This window comes from Bufo bufo, chromosome 7, assembly GCF_905171765.1.
Source record: "Bufo bufo chromosome 7, aBufBuf1.1, whole genome shotgun sequence".
NCBI lineage: Eukaryota > Metazoa > Chordata > Amphibia > Anura > Bufonidae > Bufo > Bufo bufo.
The window spans coordinates 93,302,127-93,328,565 of record NC_053395.1 but is presented as its reverse complement, the minus strand read 5'-3'; the positions used below and the strand labels follow the sequence as shown (position 1 = coordinate 93,328,565).

Here is a 26,439-nt window from a genome sequence, read left to right as displayed (position 1 = left end):
TGGGTTTTACTCCCGGAAACTGTCTTCCGCGGAGTGCAACTATCAGATTGGTGACAGGGAGTTATTGGCCATCGTGCAGGCCCTTAAAGAATGGAGGCACTTGCTCGAGGGTTCGGTGGTTCCGGTTCTCATCCTGACGGACCACAAGAATCTGACCTACCTTTCTGAGGCCAAGAGATTGACACCACGTCAGGCCAGATGGGCTCTGTTCTTGTCACGTTTTAATTACGTGGTCTCCTACCTACCCGGTTCCAAGAACATCAGGGCGGATGCCTTATCACGGCAGTACTCCGAGCTGTCCAGGGAGGAGTCGATTCCGACTTCGGTCATACCTCCGAATCAGATCTTGGCCGCCATTCGCACCAGCCTGACCTCTCCCCTGGGTGAGCAGATTTTGGCGGCTCAATGTGGTGCTCCCTCTGGGAGACCCAACGGCAGATGTTTTGTGCCTGAGGAGTTGCGCACTCGGTTGTTGCGAACCTACCATAACTCCAAGACCGCGGGGCATCCTGGAAAGAATCAGCTGTCCTGGGCTGTTTCACGTCTGTTCTGGTGGCCTTCCCTACGTTCCGACATCGCCGCATATGTAGCGGCATGCTCCGTTTGTGCCCAGAGTAAGTCCCCTCGGCACCTTCCGTTGGGCCTTCTGCAACCCATAGCCACCGGGGAGCGCCCATGGTCACACCTGGGGATGGATTTCATTGTGGACCTCCCTGCATCCCGAGGCCATACGGTCATTCTCATGATTGTGGATCGGTTTTCCAAAATGTGCCACTGTGTTCCTCTCAAGAAGTTACCCTCTGCACAAGAGTTGGCCACGATTTTTGCCAGGGAGGTCTTCCGGTTGCACGGTTTGCCTAAGGAGATTGTGTCGGATCGGGGGAGTCAGTTTGTGTCCAGGTTCTGGCGCGCCTTTTGCTCCCAGTTGGGGATTCATCTCTCCTTCTCCTCGGCCTACCACCCTCAGTCCAATGGGGCCGCAGAACGATCCAATCAGGCCTTGGAGCAATTCCTTCGTTGCTATGTCTCCGATCACCAAGACAATTGGGTTGACCTCCTGCCTTGGGCTGAGTTTGCCAGGAACACGGCGGTGAACTCTTCCTCTGGGACGTCTCCCTTCATGGCCAATTATGGGTTCCAACCTGCCGTGTTACCGGAGGTATTCTCTCCCCAGGATATTCCGGCTGTGGAGGATCACCTTTCCGTCCTACGTGCTTCTTGGGTACAGATCCAGAAGTCCCTTGAGGTCTCTGCGCAGCGCCAGAGACTCCAGGCTGATCGCAGACGAGCGCCTGCTCCTTCCTACCAGGTCGGAGACCGTGTATGGTTGTCCACCCGCAACCTCAACATTCGAGTGCCCACTCCCAAGCTGGCGCCTCGCTTTGTTGGTCCCTTCCGAGTGCTTCGCAGGGTAAACCCGGTAGCCTATGCCCTTGCGCTTCCTCCTGGCATGCGGATCTCCAACGTGTTTCATGTCTCCCTGTTGAAGCCTCTGGTGTGTAATCGTTTCACTTCCTCGGTTCCTCGGCCTCGTCCTGTCCAAGTGGGCAATCGTGAGGAATATGAGGTGAGCAATATCCTGGACTCACGCCTGGTCCGCGGTCGGTTGCAGTTTTTGGTCCATTGGCGTGGTTATGGTCCAGAGGAGCGTTCCTGGGTTCCCTCCGCAGATGTCCATGCTCCTGCCTTGCTCCGAGCCTTCCACGCACGCTTCCCTCAGAAACCGTTTTGTGCTCCGCGGAGGAGGGGCCCTTGAGGGGGAGGTACTGTCATGGTCTTACCTGCTTGCTGCTCTCCTTCGTTTGACATGTGCTGGCGGCCATCTTGGTTTCTGGGTTTCTTGTAGCCTTCCACCCTGCGGCTCCTCCTTCCCCTGGGAGGAGCTGGATGCCTAGCTCATATATATAGGAGGTCTGTGGCTTCAGTTCCTTGCTTGGTCCTCTTGTGTTCACATGCTTCTAAGACTGCTGCTGCTTCTGGTTCCTGATCCTGGCTTCGTCTGACTACCCTGCTGGTTCCTGATCCTGGCTTCGTCTGACTACCCTGCTGGTTCCTGATCCTGGCTTCGTCTGACTACCCTTCTGGTTCCTGATCTCTGGCCTCTCAAAGACTCTGCTTCGGTTTCACCATCCGTTTGGACTTTTGCTTTACAGCTTTATTTTCAATAAAGCCTTCTATTTTCACTTATCTCTTGTTGTACGTCTGGTTCATGGTTCCGTGACACCTCTCTCCTCTGTCTGGGTGCCGGGGCCTAAATATCTGACAATGGCCTGTTCCAGTGGTGGGTCACGTGAAGCCTGATTCTCTGCTATTACATGAAGCCTGATTCTCTGCTATGGGACCTCTCTCCTCTGTCTGGGTGCCGGGGCCTAAATTTCTGACAATGGCCTGTTCCAGTGGTGGATGACGTGAAGCCTGATTCTCTGCTATGACATGAAGCCTGATTCTCTGCTATGGGACCTCTCTCCTCTGTCTGGGTGCCGGGGCCTAAATATCTGACAATGGCCTGTTCCAGTGGTGGGTGACGTGAAGCCTGATTCTCTGCTATGACATGAAGCCTGATTCTCTGCTATGGGACCTCTCTCCTCTGTCTTGGTGCCGGGGCCTAAATATCTGACAGTGGCCTGTTCCAGTGGTGGGTGACATCAAGCCTGATTCTCTGCAATGGGACCTCTCTCCTCTGTCTGGGTGCCGGGGCCTAAATATCTGACAGTGGCCTGTTCCAGTGGTGGGTGATATGAAGCCTGATTCTCTGCAATGGGACCTCTCTCCTCTGTCTGGGTGCCGGGGGCCTAAATATCTGACAATGGCCTGTTCCAGTGGTGGGTGACATGAAGCCTGATTCTCTGCTATGACATGAAGCCTGATTCTCTGCTATGGGACCTCTCTCCTCTGTCTGGGTGCCGGGGCCTAAATATCTGACATTGGCCTGTTCCAGTGGTGGGTGACATGAAGCCTGATTCTCTGCTATGGGACCTCTCTCCTCTGTCTGGGTGCCGGGGCCTAAATATCTGACAATGGCCTGTTCCAGTGGTGGGTGACGTGAAGCCTGATTCTCTGCTATTTCATGAAGCCTGATTCTCTGCTATGGGACCTCTCTCCTCTGTCTTGGTGCCGGGGCCTAAATATCTGACAGTGGCCTGTTCCAGTGGTGGGTGACATCCAGCCTGATTCTCTGCAATGGGACCTCTCTCCTCTGTCTGGGTGCCGGGGCCTAAATATCTGACAGTGGCCTGTTCCAGTGGTGGGTGATATGAAGCCTGATTCTCTGCAATGGGACCTCTCTCCTCTGTCTGGGTGCCGGGGGCCGAAATATCTGACAATGGCCTGTTCTAGTGGTGGGTGACATGAAGCCTGATTCTCTGCTATGACATGAAGCCTGATTCTCTGCTATGGGACCTCTCTCCTCTGTCTGGGTGCCGGGGCCTAAATATCTGACAGTGGCCTGTTCCAGTGGTGGGTGACATGAAGCCTGATTCTCTGCTATAGGACCTCTCTCCAATTGATATTGGTTAATTTTTATTTATTTTATTTTATTTTTATTCATTTCTCTATCCACATTTGTTTGCAGGGGATTTAACTTCATTTTGCTGCCTTTTGCAGCCCTCCTGCCCTTTCCTGGGCTATTTTACAGCCTTTTTAGTGCCGAAAAGTTCGGGTCCCCATTGACTTCAATGGAGTTCGGGTTCGGGCGAAGTTCGGGTCGAGTTCGGATCCGAACCCGAACATTTCCGGGAAGTTCGGCCGAACTTCTCGAACCCGAACATCCAGGTGTTCGCTCAACTCTACTCATAGGTACTCTCACCACACACTGACTATTTCCTTAATGATTGGGCAAAGCTCCTGAAACAAAGTCCTATCTTAAAGAGAATTGTAGTATATGCGTGAGCAGGGTGATATATCTACCGTGTTGAACAAAGTCAAACATTTGCAGTATAGACCGCAAAGACAAAACGAGGGAAAAAGAGCGCCAAACCCTGTGTCAAAGTACAGTTGGAAAATAAAAAATGGAATTTTAGTAGAAGGCACCACTCGCAGTAATAACTACTATGTTGCACAAAATATATCATAGAGCAATAGCGTGGAGTGAAGATAATGGGTACTCCGGATAGAAGACCCTGAGTACACACGGCTAATAGAGAAGGGACCGACTAAAACCATGTAGACATAATAAAAATAATATAAATAGTATAGTAAAAAATGTAAACAATGTGAAGTGCCCCTTAAGGCAGTTTCACACAAATAAAACTCACTTCACTGGGGGGTAGTCATCAGGATAAGCATAGTACACCTCATATACATCCTCAAATGTCCCTGTGGTTTGCTCTATGTGGGTGAAACCTCTATGCGCATCAAAGACAGATTAAGCAAACATAAGTCCACTATTCGTACTGAGAATTTATTGCTTCCTTTGCCACACCATTTTCATGAGAAAAGACATGCAATATCCCAACTGCGATTTCAAGTGATCGAAAATGTGCCATTACCCCGCCGCGGTGGCGATAGGAATAAAATGCTCCTAAAGAGAGAGGCGTACTGGATCCACCGACTTCAAACGGTGGAACCAAGAGACCTCAACAGGGATTACAATATTTCTGGCTTTATCTAATGCTTGATCATGTTTGCATAATATGCATAATGCTTATACTTTGATTTATGTTTGATTTTCAGCGGACTTGAATTTTTCCACCGCTTTACATTGATTCCTATGGTATGCACACAACTGAACCTGTATCGGCCTCCATGTGGGAGGAGCCTTACATCTCATGACGTCAGTCCCTTTACCTTTTGAATGTATATAAGACACAATGATAGTAGTGTGTTGTATGGTCTGATGAAAGCACTTTCCATGTGCTGAAACGCGTCACTATGTCTTTAAAAGTGACTGAATAAACCACAGCAGTGAAAATTCCATTTGCGAGTGCCGGTCCTCTTCTTTACACAAGCATAATACACCTGTGACTAGAACCCCCCCGGCCAGGATCGCATGTAGAATCGTAGTGATGGAAGGCAGCAAAAATTCAGTGCTTCTGATCAATCACCTTTAATATGCATATGTGGCTCGACGCGTTTCGGGGACAACAATTCCCCTTCCTCAGGAGCATTACATAACCAAATGACAATGAAGTAAAAGAATTTGTACCTTGATAACCCTGAAAAGGGCGCGTTTTTCGAAAGACCGGAAGTGGTATGACGCCACTTCCGGTATTTGGAACGCATATGCGTACCATATTATAAATACAAATAAAGCATCTTGAATAATAGTGGTAAAACATCAAGTAATGTAGTGTGTAATATATAGTAAGCCAAACGAGCTAGATATATCCAGAGTTGCCCTTTGTATAAAGGAACTATGTCTAGCAACTCAGACATATCGGACCGGAAATGCCAGTAATGCGCAGATAAAAACAGTTATAATAATATGGTATACAATGGGCATAAAAGCATGCATATATATAAAAGTAGGTATAAAAGACTTTCTATAAAAAATATATACATATTACATCAATACACTGTGTTCGTTACTCAGACCTACTGCCTAAAGTAGGTACAAATACCCAAATACCCAATGCAGAGCGCCACCCTTTAGTAAAGAAATTATAATGTGACCCGACTTTTTATTCGTTTATTCGTTTATTTGTTCTTCTTTTTCATATGTAGCTTTATTCATTTCTGATTCTTTTTACCTAACCAATTTTACCATCCATTTCATTTATTCATTATTTATTTATTTATTCATTATAAATTTCCTATGTAAACACGAATTACAATACATCTAATCATGAACTGCAGAATATGAATGGGCGAACTATATTATATTATATTGTATTTAATCATGAACTACATAGTATGAGTGAATTTTCATATATACAGATTTTGTATGTATGTGTTTATGTATGTACACTGCTCAAAAAAATAAAGGGAACACAAAAATAACACATCCTAGATCTGAATTAATTAAATATTCTTCTGAAATACTTTGTTCTTTACATAGTTGAATGTGCTGACAACAAAATCACACAAAAATAAAAAAAATGAAAATAAAATTTTTCAACCCATGGAGGTCTGGATTTGGAGTCACACTCAAAATTAAAGTGGAAAAACACACTACAGGCTGATCCAACTTTGATGTAATGTCCTTAAAACAAGTCAAAATGAGGCTCAGTAGTGTGTGTGGCCTCCAGGTGCCTGTATGACCTCCCTACAACGCCTGTGTATGCTCCTGATGCGGTGGCGGACGGTCTCCTGAGGGATCTCCTCCCAGACCTGGACTAAAGCATCTGGACAGTCTGTGGTGCAACGTGACGTTGGTGGATAGAGCGAGACATGATGTCCCAGATGTGCTCAATTGGATTCAGGTCTGGGGAACGGGCAGGCCAGTCCATAGCATCAATGCCTTCGTCTTGCAGGAACTGCTGACACACTCCAGCCACATGAGGTCTAGCATTGTCTTGCATTAGGAGGAACCCAGGGCCAACCTCACCAGCATATGGTCTCACAAGGGGTCTGAGGATCTCATCTCGGTACCTAATGGCAGTCAGGCTACCTCTGGTGAGCCCATGGAGGGCTGTGCGGCCCTCCAAAGAAATGCCACCCCACACCATTACTGACCCAATGCCAAACCGGTCATGCTAGAGGATGTTGCAGGCAGCAGAACGTTCTCCACGGCGTCTCAAGACTCTGTCACGTCTGTCACATGTGCTCAGTGTGAACCTGCTTTCATCTGTGAAGAGCACAGGGCGCCAGTGGCGAATTTGCCAATCTTGGTGTTCTCTGCAAATGCCAAACGTCCTTCACGGTGTTGCGCTGTAAGCACAACCCTCACCTGTGGACGTCGGGCCCTCATATCACCCTCATGGAGTCTGTTTCTCCAACTGTGGCAGTGCTCCTCCTGTTCCTCCTTGCACAAAGGCGGAGGTAGCGGTCCTGCTGCTGGGTTGTTGCCCTCCTACGGCCTCCTCCAAGTCTCCTGATGTACTGGCCTGTCTCCTGGTAGCGCCTCCATGCTCTGGACACTACGCTGACAGACACAGCAAACCTTCTTGCCACAGCTCGCATTGATGTGCCATCCTGGATAAGCTGCACTACCTGAGCCACTTGTGTGGGTTGTAGACTCCGTCTCATACTACCTGTGGCGAAACCAACCTCGCCACGGTGTTTTGGAGAGGCCTGTTTATCGGCCTCTTGCCCCTGGATTATGGGCCATATACTAACTTTTAAACCCCTGAACCTATTCAAGTGAATTTTGGATAGGTTTGTCCCCAAGTTATACTGTTTAAATTGATGTTAGTTATATGTATGGCCAATGTAAACTCACAAAGTTGTAACAATTTATAATAAGTGTAACTTGTCAGCTTGGGAGGAAATGCTGGGTGTGTTTCTATTGTGCCATTGTCCCATTGTGTGTTTAAATGGTGATGTCTGTTCTGTTGTCCTCACATGTGTATTGGCGATCTCCCTTTGTCCTCAGAGATAATTGGATTGCTCCTCAGGTTGTCTCCGGGACAGAGAGGAGGAGACCATGATGCATTGTGGGGATATGTTGTCCTATGTCACAGTCTTCATTCTGGTCCTCTGGGGGCATGAACGATTGGTTGCTGTAGTTACATTGTATGTGTTGTAAATTACTGATTGGTTGTATTTCAAACCCCTGTGGGCAGTACTATGTTTGTGGTTTATGAATAAAAGAGGCTGTACGTGAAGTACAGTCAGACCACTGCTTGACCCTCAACACGGAGCCTTGTCTCGTTATTGGGGGGATTCACTGTATGCTGTTAGAAGACCGATTGCCAGAAGTGTAAGCTGATCCCTGTTCGTCTGCTAGAAGCTATTTGTGAGGTTCCAGTTTGGAGTGCTACTTTGTATCCAGTTTGGGACATTGGTGTTCTGCAGTAGCTGGGCCTGTCTCTCAGAAAGGGGCACATCGCCTAAACGGATTTTAACCCCTTGTCTGCGGAAACGGTCCGTTACATTGGTGGCAAGCAGCGGGATCGTTCCTACAGCCAGAAGGACAGCTACAGGAGACACCATTTCTGTGGATTCTACAATTTAAAGGCAACGCATGTCCCAGTACAGCGACCCTAAAAGCAACAGGATGGAACCAGCAGTGTTATACGAGGAGGAGGACCTGGATGGCCGGGATGCATTAAGGAAAGGCATCTGGTACCAGGCCCTGGATAATGTAAAATACCAGCGGGGTGAGAGTCTCCCCAGTGAAGAGCAGCGGTTGCAGAAGCAAGTGGCCCTGCGGATGCCCTTCCTGGGAGAGCAGCCCCTGGAGGACTGGGTGAAGGAACTAGAGCACCGGGTATGGCAGGAGCTATGGCTGGAGGATGCCTACCAGGCGCTTTGGTGGTATATGGCACAGTATATACCCTGGACAGCCGAACATGACAAGCCAGAGGGAGAGGCGTTTGATGGTCCTGGCTTGTTATGGGAGTCCTTTGCAGAGCCTGACTTCGGGAGCCCTGCACAGTCCAGGCTTCAGGACATTTTCTATGAGAGGGAGGCTAGGCATGAGTAGGATGACCCCCATGAGGTAGAGCAAGACCTGGCTCACCTAGCAACCCTGGAGTGGGAACTGGAGCAGGACTACCGAGATCTCTTCCACTCCATTGAGAAGGCTCAGCAGGACGGTAAGGTGACAGACCCAGATCCAGACCCATTCAGCTGGGCAGATATTGTAGAGTGTTACTGGGAAGGACCCCAGGTGGCCGGTAGAGATGGGACCGAGGTCTCTCCACCGGTCCTGCAGGGAATTGGGAGCCCAGTCTCCATTCCCCAGCGGCAGTGTGAAGTGCAGGGAGAGGAGAGCAGCGCCCTCCCTCCCCAGCGGCAGGCTGAGTTACAGGGGGCAGAGGTAGTTGTTCCTGCCCCCCCAGCAGCAGAGTGATATGCCGGGAAGGCAGTGTGAAATGCAGGGAGAGGAGAGCAGCGTCCTCCCTCCCCAGCGGCAGGCTGAGTTACAGGGGGCAGAGGTAGTTGTTCCTGCCCCCCAGCAGCAGAGTGATTTTTTGGGAATTGGGAGCCCAGTCTCCATTCCCCAGCGGCAGAGTGTCCAGCAGGGAATAGAGAGCCCAGTCTCCTTTCCCCAGCAGCAGGACACTGTATTGGGAGCGGAGACGGTCGGTCGCCCTCCCCAGCGGCTGGAAGTATGTATGGGAGAGGAGCTCGTTACCCCCTCTCCCCAGCGGCAGCTTAACGCACCAGGGGGAGACAGTAAGCCCCACAACAGTGCAGATGGGACCGTGGTCTCTGCACTTACAGCACAGGGGGTAGAGACAGTCGGTCTCCCCCTCCAACAACCAGACTCCAAGCCAGGGAGCAACACAGAGACCGGGAGTACCAGCTTCCAACATAACCTTGGTGGACTCAGAGACAGGCTACCAAATGCAACAGGTCCAGTATTGGGTTGTGGGTGGGCTGCCAGACTAACTCAGGTACCGACCGGCGTGAGGTCAGGTATCTGGTTAGTCTTCCCTGGGGGGGGGGGGGGGGAGATGTGTGGCGAAACCAACCTCGCCACGGTGTTTTGGAGAGGCCTGTTTATCGGCCTCTTGCCCCTGGATTATGGGCCATATACTAACTTTTAAACCCCTGAACCTATTCAAGTGAATTTTGGATAGGTTTGTCCCCAAGTTATACTGTTTAAATTGATGTTAGTTATATGTATGGCCAATGTAAACTCACAAAGTTGTAACAATTTATAATAAGTGTAACTTGTCAGCTTGGGAGGAAATGCTGGGTGTGTTTCTATTGTGCCATTGTCCCATTGTGTGTTTAAATGGTGATGTCTGTTCTGTTGTCCTCACATGTGTATTGGCGATCTCCCTTTGTCCTCAGAGATAATTGGATTGCTCCTCAGGTTGTCTCCGGGACAGAGAGGAGGAGACCATGATGCATTGTGGGGATATGTTGTCCTATGTCACAGTCTTCATTCTGGTCCTCTGGGGGCGTGAACGATTGGTTGCTGTAGTTACATTGTATGTGTTGTAAATTACTGATTGGTTGTATTTCAAACCCCTGTGGGCAGTACTATGTTTGTGGTTTATGAATAAAAGAGGCTGTACGTGAAGTACAGTCAGACCACTGCTTGACCCTCAACACGGAGCCTTGTCTCGTTATTGGGGGGATTCACTGTATGCTGTTAGAAGACAGATTGCCAGAAGTGTAAGCTGATCCCTGTTCGTCTGCTAGCAGCTATTCGTGAGGTTCCAGTTTGGAGTGCTATTTTGTATCCAGTAAGGGACATTGGTGTTCTGCAGTAGCTGGGCCTGTCTTTCAGAAAGGGGCTTATCGCCTGAACGGATTTTAACCCCTTGTCTGCTGAAACGGTCCGTTACACTACCACTAGAGTGAAAGCACCGCCAGCATTCAAAAGTGACCAAAACATCAGCCAGGAAGCATAGGAACTGAGAAGTGTACTGTGGTCACCACCTGCAGAACCACTCCTTTATTGGGGGTGTCTTGCTAATTGCCTATAATTTCCACCTGTTGTCTATCCCATTTGCACAACAGCATGTGAAATTGATTGTTGGAACGGATCCACTTCCGTTAATGGACGCTTCCTAGCTTGCGCCGAGGACCACAAGCACCGCACTGGACACCACAACCACCGCAGACTCCACAACCGCCGTAGCTTAACTGGAGCCGCGCCGTCTTCCTTCCACCCTGAATGAACCTCCAGCATTCAGGACCGTGTGGGAAAGATCTCTCCTCCAGGGAATATGCAGAGCATAGCAATCCCCAGCGTGATACAGCAATTCCCTCCAATAACGAGACAAGGCTGCGTTTTGAAGGGTTATATGTCCCGGGGCCATAGTCGTAGGGCAGGAGGCTAGCCATAAGTCCTCTACAATGCCCAGTGGCAAATGGCAGTTTGTCACACATCTCCCCTCTGGGGGGAAGACTAACCAGGCACCTGACCTTCTGTCGGTCAGTGCCTCTGTTAGTCGATCCACCAACCCACAGTAACCAGATGCCCGAGTAGCCCACCCACAACAAACAGGTACAAGGGTGACCCACCCACAAGAAACAGTTACTGCACCTGGGTATTTTGCTGTGGTGATGGGGCAACATGCTGTGGGGACTTGAGGGAGGGCAGAGGCCGACTGCACTCTGCCCAGCTGCCAGCTCTTCTGCTGGGGTGCTGAGACCATAGTCCGGCTCAGTAGCCAGAGGAACATGGGAGTCAGCAGGGGCTAACATCGCCTCTGTTAACCCTGAGGCCACTGGGAGGGGAATTTGTACTTACCCCCTCCTCCTGTTGTCCTGGGGAGGGTAGTGGGGGATCTGGACAGGCTGTCCAGCATCCCGGTAGGTCAGGCGCAGAGACCACGGTCCCATCTGCGCCGTCTGGGAGATTGGTGTCTCCCCTTGTTATGGTAAGCTGCCGCTGGGGAGAGAGGGTGCTTCGCTCCTCTCCCTGAAACACAGGCTGCCGCTGGGGAGGAAAGACGACACCTTCAGCTCCCTAGGGTACACACTGCCGCTGGGGGGGAAGGAGGACACCTTCAGCTCCCTGGGGTTCACACTGCCGCTGGGGAGGAAGGACGACACCTTCGGCCCCCTGGGGTACACACTGCCGCTGGTGGGGAAGTACGTCACCTTCAGCTCCCTGGGGTTCACACTGTCGCTGGGGGGAAAGGACGACACCTTCGGCCCCCTGGGGTACACACTGCCGCTGAGGGGGAAGGACGACACCTTCGGCCCCCTGGGGTACACACTGCCGCTGGGGGGGAAGGACGACACCTTCGGCCCCCTGGGGTACACACTGCCGCTGGGGGGGAAGCACGACACCTTCGGCCCCCTGGGGTACACACTGCCACTGGGGGGGAAGGACGACACCTTCAGCTCCCTGGGGTTCACACTGCCGCTGGGGGGGAAGGACGACACCTTCGGCCCCCTGGGGTACACACTGCCGCTGGGGGGGAAGGACGACACCTTCGGCCCCCTGGGGTTCACACTGCCGCTGGGGGGGAAGGACGACACCTTCAGCCCCCTGGGGTACACACTGCCGCTGGGGGGGAAGGACGACACCTTCGGCCCCCTAGGGTACACACTGCCGCTGGGGGGAAAGGACGACACCTTCGGCCCCCTGGGGTACACACTGCCGCTAGGGGGGAAGGACGACACCTTCGGCCCCCTGGGGTTCACACTGCCGCTGGGGGAGAAGGACGACACCTTCGGCCCCCTGGGGTACACACTGCCGCTGGGGGGGAAGGACGACACCTTCGGCCCCCTAGGGTACACACTAGCGCTGGGGGGGAAGGATGACACCTTCGGCCCCCTGTAACTCACGTTTTTGCTGGGGCGCAGGGACGGAATACTTCGCCATCTCTGCCCGATATTCTGCTTCCTGCTGCAGATACTCCGCCAGTTCTCTCCTCACTTCCGGTACAAGTTCCTCTGTTAGGTGGGGCCCGTAGATAGCCAACCGCCTCTTCAGCATAGCATCAAACCGTACGTGACTATACCAATACTCCAGCTCTGGTTACTGTGGGTTGGTGGATCGACTAACGGAGGCACTGACCGACAGAAGGTCAGGTGCCTGGTTAGTCTTCCCCCCAAAGGGGAGATGTGTGACAAACTGCCATTTGCCACTGGGCATTGTAGAGGACTTATGGCTAGCCTCCTGCCCTACGACTATGGCCCCGGGACATATAACCCTTCAAAACACAGCCTTGTCTCGTTATTGGAGGGAATTGCTGTATCACGCTGGGGATTGCTATGCTCTGCATATTCCCTGGAGGAGAGATCTTTCCCACACGGTCCTGAATGCTGGAGGTTCATTCAGGGTGGAAGGAAGACGGCGCGGCTCCAGTTAAGCTACGGCGGTTGTGGAGTCTGCGGTGGTTGTGGTGTCCAGTGCGGTGCTTGTGGTCCTCGGCGCAAGCTAGGAAGCGTCCATTAACGGAAGAGGATCCGTTACAACAATCAATTTCACATGCTGTTGTGCAAATGGGATAGACAACAGGTGGAAATTATAGGCAATTAGCAAGACACCCCCAATAAAGGAGTGGTTCTGCAGGTGGTGACCACAGTACACTTCTCAGTTCCTATGCTTCCTGGCTGATGTTTTGGTCACTTTTGAATGCTGGCGGTGCTTTCACTCTAGTGGTAGCATGAGACGGAGTCTACAACCCACACAAGTGGCTCAGGTAGTGCAGCTTATCCAGGATGGCACATCAATGCGAGCTGTGGCAAGAAGGTTTGCTGTGTCTGTCAGCGTAGTGTCCAGAGCATGGTAGCGCTACCAGGAGACAGACATCAGGAGACGTGGAGGAGGCCGTAGGAGGGCAACAACCCAGCAGCAGGACCGCTACCTCCGCCTTTGTGCAAGGAGGAACAGGAGGAGCACTGCCAGAGCCCTGTAAAATGACCCCCAGCAGGCCACAAATGTGCATGTGTCTGCTCAAACGGTCAGAAACAGACTCCATGAGGGTGATATGAGGGCCCGACGTCCACAGGTGGGGGTTGTGCTTACAGCCCAACACCGTGCAGGACGTTTGGCATTTGCCAGAGAACACCAAGATTGGCAAATTCGCCACTGGCGCCCTGTGCTCTTCACAGATGAAAGCTTCACACTGAGCACATGTGACAGATGTGACAGAGTCTGGAGACGCCGTGGAGAACGTTCTGCTGCCTGCAACATCCTCCAGCCTGACCGATTTGGCATTGGGTCAGTAATGGTGTGGGGTGGCATTTCTTTGGAGGGCCGCACAGCCCTCCATGTGCTCGCCAGAGGTAGCCTGACTGCCATTAGGTACCGAGATGAGATCCTCAGACCCCTTGTGAGACCATATGCTGGTGCGGTTGGCCCTGGGTTCCTCCTAATGCAAGACAATGCTAGACCTCATGTGGCTGGAGTGTGTCAGCAGTTCCTGCAAGACGAAGGCATTGATGCTATGGACTGGCCTGCCCGTTCCCCAGACCTGAATCCAATTGAGCACCTCTGGGACATCATGTCTCGCTCTATCCACCAACGTCACGTTGCACCACAGACTGTCCAGGAGTTGGCAGATGCTTTAGTCCAGGTCTGGGAGGAGATCCCTCAGGAAACCGTCCGCCACCTCATCAGGAGCATGCACAGGCATTGTAGGGAGGTCATACAGGCACGTGGAGGCCACACACACTACTGAGCCTCATTTTGACTTGTTTTAAGGACATTACATCAAAGTTGGATCAGCCTGTAGTGTGTTTTTCCACTTTAATTTTGAGTGTGACTCCAAATCCAGACCTCCATGGGTTAAAAAATGTGATTTCAATTTTTAAATTTTTGTGTGATTTTGTTGTCAACACATTCAACTATGTAAAGAACAAAGTATTTCAGAAAAATATTTAATTAATTCAGATCTATGATGTGTTATTTTTGTGTTCCCTTTTGTGTTCCATTTTTTTTGAGCAGTGTATATACAGTACACTCACCTAAAGAATTATTAGGAACACCTGTTCTATTTCTCATTAATGCAATTATCTAGTCAACCAATCACATGGCAGTTGCTTCAATGCATTTAGGGGTTTGGTCCTGGTCAAGACAATCTCCTGAACTCCAAACTGAATGTCAGAATGGGAAAGAAAGGTGATTTAAGCAATTTTGAGCATGGCATGGTTGTTGGTGCCAGACGGGCCGGTCTGAGTATTTCACAATCTGCTCAGTTACTGGGATTTTCACGCACAACCATTTCTAGGGTTTACAAAGAATGATGTGAAAAGGGAAAAACATCCAGTATGCAGCAGTCCTATGGGCAAAAATGCCTTGTGGATGCTAGAGGTCAGAGGAGAATGGGCCGATTGATTCAAGCTGATAAAAGAGCAACGTTGACTGAAATAACCACTCGTTACAACCGAGGTATGCAGCAAAGCATTTGTGAAGCCACAACGCGCACAACCTTGAGGCGGATGGGCTACAACAGCAGAAGACCCCACCGGGTACCACTCATCTCCACTACAAATAGGAAAAAGAGGCTACAATTTGCACGAGCTCACCAAAATTGGACTGTTGAAGACTGGAAAAATGTTGCCTGGTCTGATGAGTCTCGATTTCTGTTGAGACATTCAAATGGTAGAGTCCGAATTTGGCGTAAACAGAATGAGAACATGTATCCATCATGCCTTGTTACCACTGTGCAGGCTGGTGGTGGTGTAATGGTGTGGGGGATGTTTTCTGGGCACACTTTAGGCCCCTTACTGCCAATTGGGCATCGTTTAAATGCCACGGGCTACCTGAGCATTGTTTCTGACCATGTCCATCCCTTCATGACCACCATGTACCTATCCTCTGATGGCTACTTCCAGCAGGATAATGCACCATGTCACAAAGCTCTAATCATTTCAAATTGGTTTCTTGAACATGACAATGAGTTCACTGTACTAAAATGGCCCCCACAGTCACCAGATCTCAACCCAATAGAGCATCTTTGGGATGTGGTGGAACGGGAGCTTCGTGCCCTGGATGTGCATCCCTCAAATCTCCATCAACTGCAAGATGCTATCCTATCAATATGGGCCAACATTTCTAAATAATGCTATCAGCACCTTGTTGAATCAATGCCACGTAGAATTAAGGCAGTTCTGAAGGCAAAAGGGGGTCCAACACCATATTAGTATGGTGTTCCTAATAGTTCTTTAGGTGAGTGTATATACATATGTATATATTTTTTATAGAAAGTCTTATACCTACTTTTATATATATGCATGCTTTTATGCCCATTGTATACCATATTATTATAACTGTTTTTATCTGCGCATTACTGGCATTCTAATATGCCACTTGCTTCCTTTTGGCATTAATTGCTAAACATCACGGGTTCTGGTTGACCCGCACTGTGCGTTCCGCCGGAGCCTTGATGTCACGGACCGGAAACCCTGGCTCCTGTCTCTGTTGGAGCGCATCAGGTGCGTTCCACAGAGCGGAAGTCGGGTACACTTCCGGTCCGGAGCGTCCTGTCCTGGCGCAACGAATCACAGGACCTTTGAATATTCCGACAAGTAATCCCCACGGTCAGATAGAGGGACTATTTTTTGTAGTATTTGTAGATGTTGTCACCGGACCCCTGGCTCTGGTCCCTGGTGGAGCGCATCTCTTTGCGTTCCACGGAGCGGAAGTCAGGGGCATTTCCGGTCCGATATGTCTGAGTTGCTAGACATAGTTCCTTTATACAAAGGGCAACTCTGGATATATCTAGCTCGTTTGGCTTACTATATATTACACACTACATTACTTGATGTTTTACCACTATTATTCAAGATGCTTTATTTGTATTTATAATATGGTACGCATATGCGCTCCAAATACCGGAAGTGGCGTCATACCACTTTCGGTCTTTCGAAAAACGCGCCCTTTTCAGGGTTATCAAGGTATAAATTCTTTTACTTCATTGTCATTTGGTTATGTAATGCTCCTGAGGAAGGGGAATTGTTGTCCCCGAAGCGCGTCGAGCCACATATGCATATTAAAGGTGATTGATCAGAAGCACTGGATTTTTGCTGCCTTCCATCACTACGATTCTACATGCGATCCTGGCCGGGGGGGGGGGTTCTAGTCACAGGTGTATTATGCTTATCCTGATGACTACCCCCCAGTGAAGTGAGTTTTATTTGTGTGAAACTGCCTTAAGGGGCACTTCACATTGTTTACATTTTTTACTATACTATTTATATTATTTTTATTATGTCTACATGGTTTTAGTCGGTCCCTTCTCTATTAGCCGTGTGTACTCAGGGTCTTCTATCCGGAGTACCCATTATCTTCACTCCACGCTATTGCTCTATGATATATTTTGTGCAACATAGTAGTTATTACTGCGAGTGGTGCCTTCTACTCTAATTCCATTTTTTATTTTTCAACTGTACTTTGACACGGGGTTTGGCGCTCTTTTTCCCTCATTTTGTCTTTGGGGTCTATACTGCAAGTGTTTGACTTTGTTCAACACGGTAGATATATCACCCTGCTCACGCATATACTATCCTTGTTAAGTGTCTGTAACCACAAACACTTACTGGAGCTGCCTTCCCCTCCCTTTCCCTCCTCTCTTTTTCCTTATCTCTACCACCCCTGTCGGCGCCCAAATTTTTCATTCCTTTGGGATACGTCGTGATCCCTACGGGTCTGAATTAACTTCCCTTTTTTTCTCTGTTCTATATTAAAGAGAATTGCACAGTCATACGATTGCAGGGATGTTAACATTAAACTATTCATTGATATAGACCACTAAGGAACTTTGAATTAATCCCCTCACTGGCTTGACCACCAGATATACTGACACCTCAAAAACCACAATAGATGAACTCAAAAAGTGCAAACTGAGGGTTTTACCAAAAGAACAGTTCATGAAATACAGCCCAGGAATCTCACAGAACTGGAAGATTTATGTAAGGAATAATGGATGAAAATTCCTTAAACAAGAACTGAAAGATTCTTGGCTGGCTACAAGTGTTTATAAGCTGTGATACTTGCCAAAGCGGGTGCTACTAGGTACTAACCAAGCAGGGTGGCCAAGTATTTCTTTAGGCCCTTTTCTTTTTTTGTTATTTAAAAAAAATATAAAAGATGAAAGTAAAAAATTCTTTTTGCTTAAAATACAAAGGGATTGTGTCATCTTTAACTTCATGCCTTTTGGAGATCATTTCATCTTCAACTTGCTTAATTTTTCCCAGTAACAGTAACTTTGACCAGGGGTGCCTAAACTTTTGCATGCCACTATGCTTTCATTGACTAAGACCATCAGGTATACAGACATAAACCTTTTCAGTGCCCTAAAACCCCAGGTTCAGATGTAGCAGGGTTAACACACATGCTTTATGAGACGTGTTATCTAAACTAAATGCAACTAAATGCGTTAAGCAATTGCTTTTCAATAGCTTTTGTTTCAAGATAATGCGATGAGTTCAGAAATGTGAGTTAAGTGTGTGTGTGTTACCCCTGCTACATCTGTATACTGACATTAACCCCTTCATTGCCTGGACCACCAGGAATCCTTTATTAGCCTTTCACTGCTGTCACCAGAGGTCCAGTAATTACCCTTCACTTTCTTGACCACAAGATATACTGACATTTAACCTTTCACAGCCCTAGACCAGCAGGTATGCTGATATTAACTCTTTCACTGCCTAGACCACTAAGGATTATATTAACCCCCTCAGTGTTCTAGATCACCAGCAGGCATACAGACATTAACCCCTTTACTGCTGAGGGATACAGAAGCTTAGAAGGAAAATTGCTGCCATGTTATGACTGGCTGTGAAGTGAAGTTGCTCAGGGTGGAAAGGTAGAAGGTAGATATTACCCAAGCTGCATAACTCAATGTCCACAATAATTCCACAGTGCCATCAGTTCTGTTAATTAAGTTTTATTTGAACTGAGTTTCTATTTCTATTTTCATAAATTATGGGTAGTGTTAGTGTAGAATCGCAAAGAAATGCAGCCTCCTCTTACCTCATCATGTTCATGCACTTCATTGTCATGTTCACTGTGCATTTTCTGAAAGTCTGCATGGATTTTTATAGTTGGCTGATCATTAGGAGCTTCTCTTTTATAAGTGTTTCTATGAAGATGTACAGGCCCCTGTCTGTGTTCCTTGAATTCAAGATTATCATCATCATCCACATTCCTGGGAATAAGAGATGCAGCAGAGGTATGGTCAGGCTTCAAACTGTGCTTGTTTTCATCTTGACCTTGTTCAAAATCAAACTGTGAGTCTACAGTGACTTTGTTGGTTTTTGTTCCTTTACGTCTCTTCTTATGCTTGTAAAGATTTTTTGCTTGTTCCTGTGTTGTATTTGTACTGGTCAATGGTTCATTTGTTTGCCCTTCAAGTGACACATGGCTAACTACAGCATTGTGATTTTGGTGGCTATTGTTATGGTAATTGTATGTACTATTATGAACTTGATGCAAGGGATTTTTATGGGTGCTTTTATACTCCATGGGCACTGATGAATTTTTTTGGTTACACTTGTTAAACTCTTTTTTTGGAACAATTTTTGATTCATTTTTTTCATTTGTAAAGGGAGGAGATTCTATATGATCATGTACATGTAAATGCTTTCCTTTCTGAACATCTAGAACATCCAGATGTGAAACAGGATCATGGCCAATTATCTCATGGCCTATTTCAACTACTTTAACCTCACCAAGACCCAAACTGGATAAAAGCCTTTCCAGTCCGTAATAAGACAATCTTCCATTCTCTCCATAGCGATGAAATAATTTTTGGATATAATATTTTTGCTCATGCTCAGCTTCAGGAAATGAAGATTTGCTTAATGACAGTTCTGAAATTCCATTTTGCAGATATGGCTCTTCTGAGATCCCGTTATCATTGTGATTGTTAACTTGGCTTTCCCCTGATGTGTGGTCATGTACATAGCCATTGCAATGTTTACCATTATTAACAATAAAAGTAAACAGACATATAATGCAAAATTTTGTGTGCTTGGACACCTTCATTCCTATTCCACCTAGAGAAAACACACACAAAAAGAATAAAATACATAAGAATGCAGTCTGTAAAATGTCCACGTTTATACCTTGCTGTTTTCAGTTGTACTACAATTAGTGCTGAGCAAAACGAAGTTAACAAAGTGGACTTCAATCCGAATTTCAGGAAAAGTTAGATTTGCAGTGAAGCCTAATTTCCTCGTGCTTTTGGTAACGAATTTATTTTCCCTGAAATGGCAGTAAAAAAAAACAAAAAAACAATCCATATGAGCGTGAAGAAGAGGCCGTCGTGGCCATCTTTCTTGAAGATCCCATGCGAAATCTTGCGCACGATGACGTATGATGTCACCACACCGGCCGACGTTATGACCTCATGATGTGTCGCGCAATATTTTGTGCTGGATCTTCAAACAAGATGACCATGGTGGCCTCTTCTGGCTCAAATGGATGAGGTAAGTACAATTTAGTTTTAATTTTTTTTAATGAGCAACCCCTAAAAAGCTGTAATATCGATCTCACATGCCGCAATCAGCGATGAACAAGGCATCTGTTCAATGACAGGGGCGGCACGATCGCCGTTCCTGGTCATTGCACCTGCTATTTACAAAAACATGTGCTTTGTGACGAAGTAATTAGTCATATAGAAAAAAATTTTTACTTCCTGCCCTGCCACTCAAATAGGTCACTAGACCTGAGGCTTATGACAGAATTGAACGGTGCAGGTGGTTGCGATGTGATAACATAATTGCAACTGCCTTTTCTGGGTCTCAGGCGACGCAGTGATGTCATTATACGCAACTGTGCCAAGATGCAGGCGGCATGTTAACTTCAACGGGACCACCTGAATCCAGAAGTCAGCAACTCAGATCAGAAGAGGCCTTTTGTATTGTTTTTTTTTTCTAAATTACATTGGTGTTAGAAAGTACTCTAGGGACTGTGTGCGTTTGTATGTGTGTGTGTGGGGCCATTATAACTGCAAGGGGATCTATAAGAGCTGGGGGCATAATACCGACTGGGAGCAATATGTGGGGGCTATTATAACTGAAAGGGGATCTATAAGAGCTGAGGGCATTATACCTACTTGGGGCACTATGTGGGGGGCACATTACTGAAAGGGGGCTGCATAAGTGCTAGGGACACTATACCTACTGGGATACTATGTAGGAGGGGTGCATTATAACTGCAAGGAAGCTGTATAAATGCTGAGGACATTATAACTACTGGAGTACTATGTAGAAGGGGTGCATTATGACTGCAAGGGGGCTGTATAAGTGCTGGGGGCATTATATTTACTGGAGGCAGTATGAGAGGTGTATTATAACTGCAAGGGGCTCTATAAAACTTAGGGAAATTATATCTACTGGGGGCACTATGTAGGGGCGCATTATAACTGCAAAGGGGCTTTATAAGTGCTGGGGGCATTATACCTACTGGGTACACTATGTAGGGGGTGCATTATAACTGCAAAGGGCTCTATAATTGCTGGGAGCATTACACCTACTAGGAGCACTATGTAGGGGGGCATTAAACCTACTGGGGGCACTATGTGGTGGCATTATAACTGAAGAGTTGCACTTTAAGTACTGGGGCACTATAAGTACTGGTGACAGAAGTGCACTATAATACTGGAGAACTACAGGGGGCATTATAATACTGGGGGCACTACAGAGGGTATTAATACCTATTGGTGACACTATGGGGGGCATTATATCTACTGAGCAAACTACAGGGACATTATAACTACTGGGGGGGCTAGGAGGGGTACTATATAGGGCATTACAGAGGGCATTATAACTACTGGGAACACTACAGGGGCATTATAATTTATTCTGGGCACTATAGGGTCCATTATACCTACTGGGGGTTCTACCGGGGTCATTATAACTACCGGGGGCATTACAGTCGGCATTATAACTACTGGAGGCATTACAGGGGGCCATTATAATTATTGGGGCTTTATATCTATTGGGGGGTACTAGTGGGCATTATAACTACTGGGAACACTATAGGGAGCATTATAGTTATCGGGGCTTTACAAGGGGTATTATAAAGTCCTTTGCAAAAGTTTAAGACCACCTGTATGTATTAGGTGATTTCTGCAAATTGCATAATAAGCTGTCTGTATTGTGCAACTTCCTATTGTCATTGCATCATATGATCGTGGTAGGTGTTGACAGAGTAAGTGGAAACATTCCAGTACATTTAGCTTCTAGTGTTCGTGGTGACAGATTGTATACGCATTGTTGCTATGGACAAAACATGTAATTAAGTATTATGAAGACAAAAATAGTGACTTTACACAGTGAAGGGTACTCTGGATGTGCTAGGAAGACAAGCATGAGCATAAGGCCCCTTTCACACGAGCGAGTATTCCGCGCGGATGCGATGCGGGAGGTGAACGCATTGCACCCACACTGAATACCGACCCATTCATTTCTATGGGGCTGTTCACATGAGCTGTGATTTTCACGCATCACTTATGCGTTGCGTGAAAATCGCAGCATGTTCTATATTCTGCGTTTTTCACGCAACGCAGGCCCCATAGAAGTGAATGGGGTTGCGTGAAAATCGCAAGCATCCGCAAGCAAGTGCGGATGCGGTGCGATTTTCACGCCCGGTTGCTAGGAGACGATTGGGATGGAGACCCGATCATTATTATTTTCCCTTATAACATGGTTATAAGGGAAAATAATAGCATTTTGAATACAGAATGCAAAGTAAAATAGCACTGGAGGGGTTAAAAAAAAATAAAAAATAATTTAACTCACCTTAATCCACTTGCTCGCGTAGCCCGGCATCTCCTTGTGTCTCCTTTGATGAAGGACCTGTGGTGAGCATTAACTATAGTTCAAGGACCTGGGATGACGTCATTCCGGTCATCACATGGTACGTCACATGATCTTTTACCATGGTGATTCACCATGGTAAAAGATCATGTGTCGTACCATGTGATGACCAGAGTGACGTCATCTAAGGTCCTTAAACTATAGTTAATGCTCTCCACAGGTCCTATACAGTAAAAGAGTCAGACAGAGATGCCGGGCATCGCGAGCAAGTGGATTAAGGTGAGTTAAATGATTTTTATTTTTTTTTAACCCCTCCAGCGCTGTTTTACTATGCATTCTGTATTCAGAATGCTATTATTTTCCCTTATAACCATGTTATAAGGGAAAATAATACTATTTACAGAACACCGATCCAAAGCCCGAACTTCTGTGAAGAAGTTCGGGTTTGGGTACCAAACACGCGCGATTTTTCTCACGCGAGTGCAAAACGCATTACAATGTTTTGTACTCGCGCGGAAAAATCGCGGGTGTTCCCGCAACGCACCCGCACATTTTTCCGCAACGCCCGTGTGAAAGAGGCCTAAAGCTGTCACGAAATATCAGGATTTAGGTGATTTGAGTGAGGGAAAGAGAAGTGGATGTCCTAGAAAACTAGCACATGTGATGATAGCTCCATAAAGAACATTGTTATTTGGTCTCCAAACATTTATTTGCAGAAAATCAAGACTCATCTACGTTTAAAAGAGTTGGATATTAGTATTAGCACTGTTTGCCAACAGCTCACCAAAGAATTTAGATTAACTTCTGTAAACCTGCATGGACACTGAGACTAACCCACATTTAAAAGAATGAAGACTTGATTTTGCGAAACGTCATCAATTGTGGACTGTTCATCATAGGAGTAGAGGGCTCTTTTTTGATGAAGCTAATTTTGTGTCAATTTGCATCATGTCAACTTGTTCAACGACCAAAAGGCAAATGGTATAATGGAAAATACTTTTTGAGCACTGTGAAACATCTGACAAGTCAGATGATAGGGGGTGCTATGTCCTCTACTGCTACCTCTACTGGAACTGCTGCATTTTCTCCTCAGGGGAATACCATGGCTGAAAAAGTTGGAGAAAAGTTATTAAAGAGTAACTAAACTTGTTTAAACTTTTTTTTTAAATGTCCCAAATGCCCTAATATCATTTTTCTATTATGCTTTATTAACAGATTTTTCCTCTTTACTAAAATTGTCATAATTTCTACCACTCTTTAAATTCACTATATTCGCACGTTGCTGACTTCTCAGCAATGTGCAGAGTATGGATTTCTTGCACTGTAGTAACGTGGCCACACCGAGCAGTGTTTGGGCAGGAGCACACATTGATTCTCCTGCCTGTGCCCTCTGAGCTTGGCTAAAGGCTCGCATAATACATGGGTACCCTGTAACAATGTGCTATGCCAGGATTAGCTGAGCGGAACGGGCGAATATAGTGCATTTAAAGCGTGGTAGAAATCAGGACTTTAGGTGCAAATGTTTTTTTAGTAAATATGCAAAATCTGTTAATAAAGTATTTTATAAAAATTATTTTAGGACATTTGGAACATTCAAAAAATTGTTGAAAAGTTAGTTACTCTTTCAGTCATATGGAAGTGCAATAATGCATAATCTTTATGCATGATGGTGCATCTTGACAAAGATCAAAGCCAGTAAAAGACTACTTGCAGAGAAACAACATCAATGTGCTGGACTGGCTGGATAACAGTCCCAACCTAAACCCCATAAAGAATTTGTGGACCAAAATAAAGGACAAGGTTGCAGAAATACAATCATCACATTCTCAAACTTTGGTTACTGCGATAATGAAATTATGGTGGAAAGACATTTTGTCCAAGTGCTGCAAGTCCCTCATTGAGAGCATGCCACAACACATTCTGTGTTTATAAAAAGCAAAAGTGGCCACATAAAGTACTGATTTCAGACAATTTGTGTACTCAAAGACAGTGTAGGTCTTAATATGTAATGTCATTTGTTGAATTATCTCTGACAAACAAGTAGTGGTGTTTGTGAAATATGTAAATATGTAATTTTAGAGAAAATAACAGGTGGTCTTAACTTTTGCAAATGACTGTAACTGTTGGAGCACAACAGGGCCATTATAATATTTTGGGGGAGTATAGGCAGTATAACTACCAGGGGAACTGCAATGGGCAATAATAATTATTGGGAGCACTATATCTACAGGGGATATAAAAGGGGGTATTATAGCTACTGGGGGCTCTACAAGGGGTATTTTAACTTCTGGGGGCACTACAGGGGGACATTATAACTACTTGGGCACTACAAGGGGCCATTATAATTATTGGGGGCATAATATCTACTGGGGTACTAGAGGGGATATCATAACTAATGGGCTACTGGGGGCACTATATGAAGCATTATAACCACTGGACGTTCTATAGGAGCCTTATTGAGGGGCCTTATCACTACTGGGAGCACTATGGGACATCATTACTACTGGGGTTTATGTGGGGGCATTATCATTAATAGGCACAAAATGAGGGACACTGCTACTAAAAGGAGCACTCTTGGGGAGTATTTTCACTGTAAGGGGCATTATTACTAATGAGGACACTGATTATGAGGGAGAAGATCATTAGTATTGATGGGACATTTGGGAGCACTTTTATGGCTGTCTGTTTGGCACTGTTATTTCTGCAGTATAGTATTTGGTGGCATTGGGAAACAAAACTGCACAGTATTGTGGGTAGCAGTAGATTAAAACTATAGTGGCACCCAGACTGGGAGTGAAGTGGGAAAAGTAAAGAATCAAAGATGTTTCTGTAGCAGAATCTGCAAAGATAAGATATATCTAAAAGATGTTGTCATGTGTTGTCTGGGTCAAATAGAGAAGATGAGAAAAGATAGTGTCTACATCAAAGAAAATTCACATAATGTAAGAGGTGTGTGGTGCTGTATTCCCCTGTCCAAATTTTCCTTTGGCACTAGGGCTGGGAAGGATGGGGCTTTGATCCCAGATCTTTTAAGATCCTAACAATTCTCCTGCATTCAGTTATAATAATGTTTTGATAGGAAACAGATTCTAATATTAGGGTGAACATGCTGTACTTAGACATTCAATGAAACACAAATAAGTATATGTTCTGAGGCAAGCCTGGTGTTTGACAAATTCAGCTAAGAAGCTAAGAGAATTGGTGATAATAAGACTCAGCAGTTCACACTGTTCCCAAGGATCATAGGCGTGCACAGGGGGTGTGCCGGGTGTGCCTGGGCACACCCTAATCAAGCCTGCTGACTGGCAAATACCAGAGGACCAGGAAGCGGTGAAGGCTCTGTACTTACTGCTTCCTGGTCCTCGGCTGTCGGCTGTGCAGGGCTGCGCACAGTGTGAGGCGCTTTGTGACGTCACGCTGTGCGTGTCAGTTCAGAGCACAGCAGACAGCAGGCGGCGAGGAGTGGCAGCGTCCAGGAGCAGAGAGGTAAGTGTTTTTTTATTTTATAAAAAATGAGGCTGCTGGGGGCATGATGGGGGCATGATGGGGGCAAATGAGAGGCATAATGTGGGCTATTGAGGCATAATGGGAGCTAATGAGGCATAAGGGCTGATGATGGGGGCTAATGAGGCATAATGGGGGCTAATGAGAGGCGTAATGGAGGCTAATGAGAGGCATAATGAGGGCTAATGAGGCATAAAGGCTGATAATGAGTGCTAATGGCATAAAGGCTATATATCATAGGCTGCACACGCCTGTGCCAAGGGTACAAAACAACTGGGCCAACATAGGCATGGGATTTTATGTGCTTGTTAAGTTCACACTCTGACTCATACATATAGTGAAAAAAAAAGATTACAAAGTATGCAGAATCCACAATAAGTCAAACTCTTCTGCATGTACATGATATTAAGTAAACCATTAGGTAGCACTTCCCACATCTTAACCATTAATAAGTAAAGTTCAAGTAAAACTCAGAAATTTCTTGAACAATTCCCCTTTCCAAATATAAATAAACATAGCAGGATTTTGGCCTCACTCTCAAAGCTACTTAAGACAAAAACTTCATAAAAAACTTTAGAACTAACACCAATTCTACCTTCATAACTTTATAGATAAGAACCATTTGGCCCATCTAGTCTGCCCAATATACTGAATACTATGAATAGCCCCTGGCCCTATCTTATATGAAGGATGGCCTTATGCCTATCC

At 46.6% G+C, this 26,439-nt stretch overlaps 1 protein-coding gene across 1 annotated transcript in view; it reads right to left on the bottom strand.

Moving 5' to 3' along the window:
* The window catches only part of SLC39A10 (solute carrier family 39 member 10), a 273,453-nt gene that overhangs the window by 187,760 nt on the left and 59,254 nt on the right, over window positions 1–26,439 (bottom strand). The window contains exon 2 of the mRNA XM_040440707.1: window positions 18,437–19,461. Within this exon, the coding sequence (XP_040296641.1) occupies window positions 18,437–19,450 (1,014 nt within the window). The 5' untranslated portion in view covers window positions 19,451–19,461. The remainder of the gene's footprint in view (window positions 1–18,436; window positions 19,462–26,439) is intronic.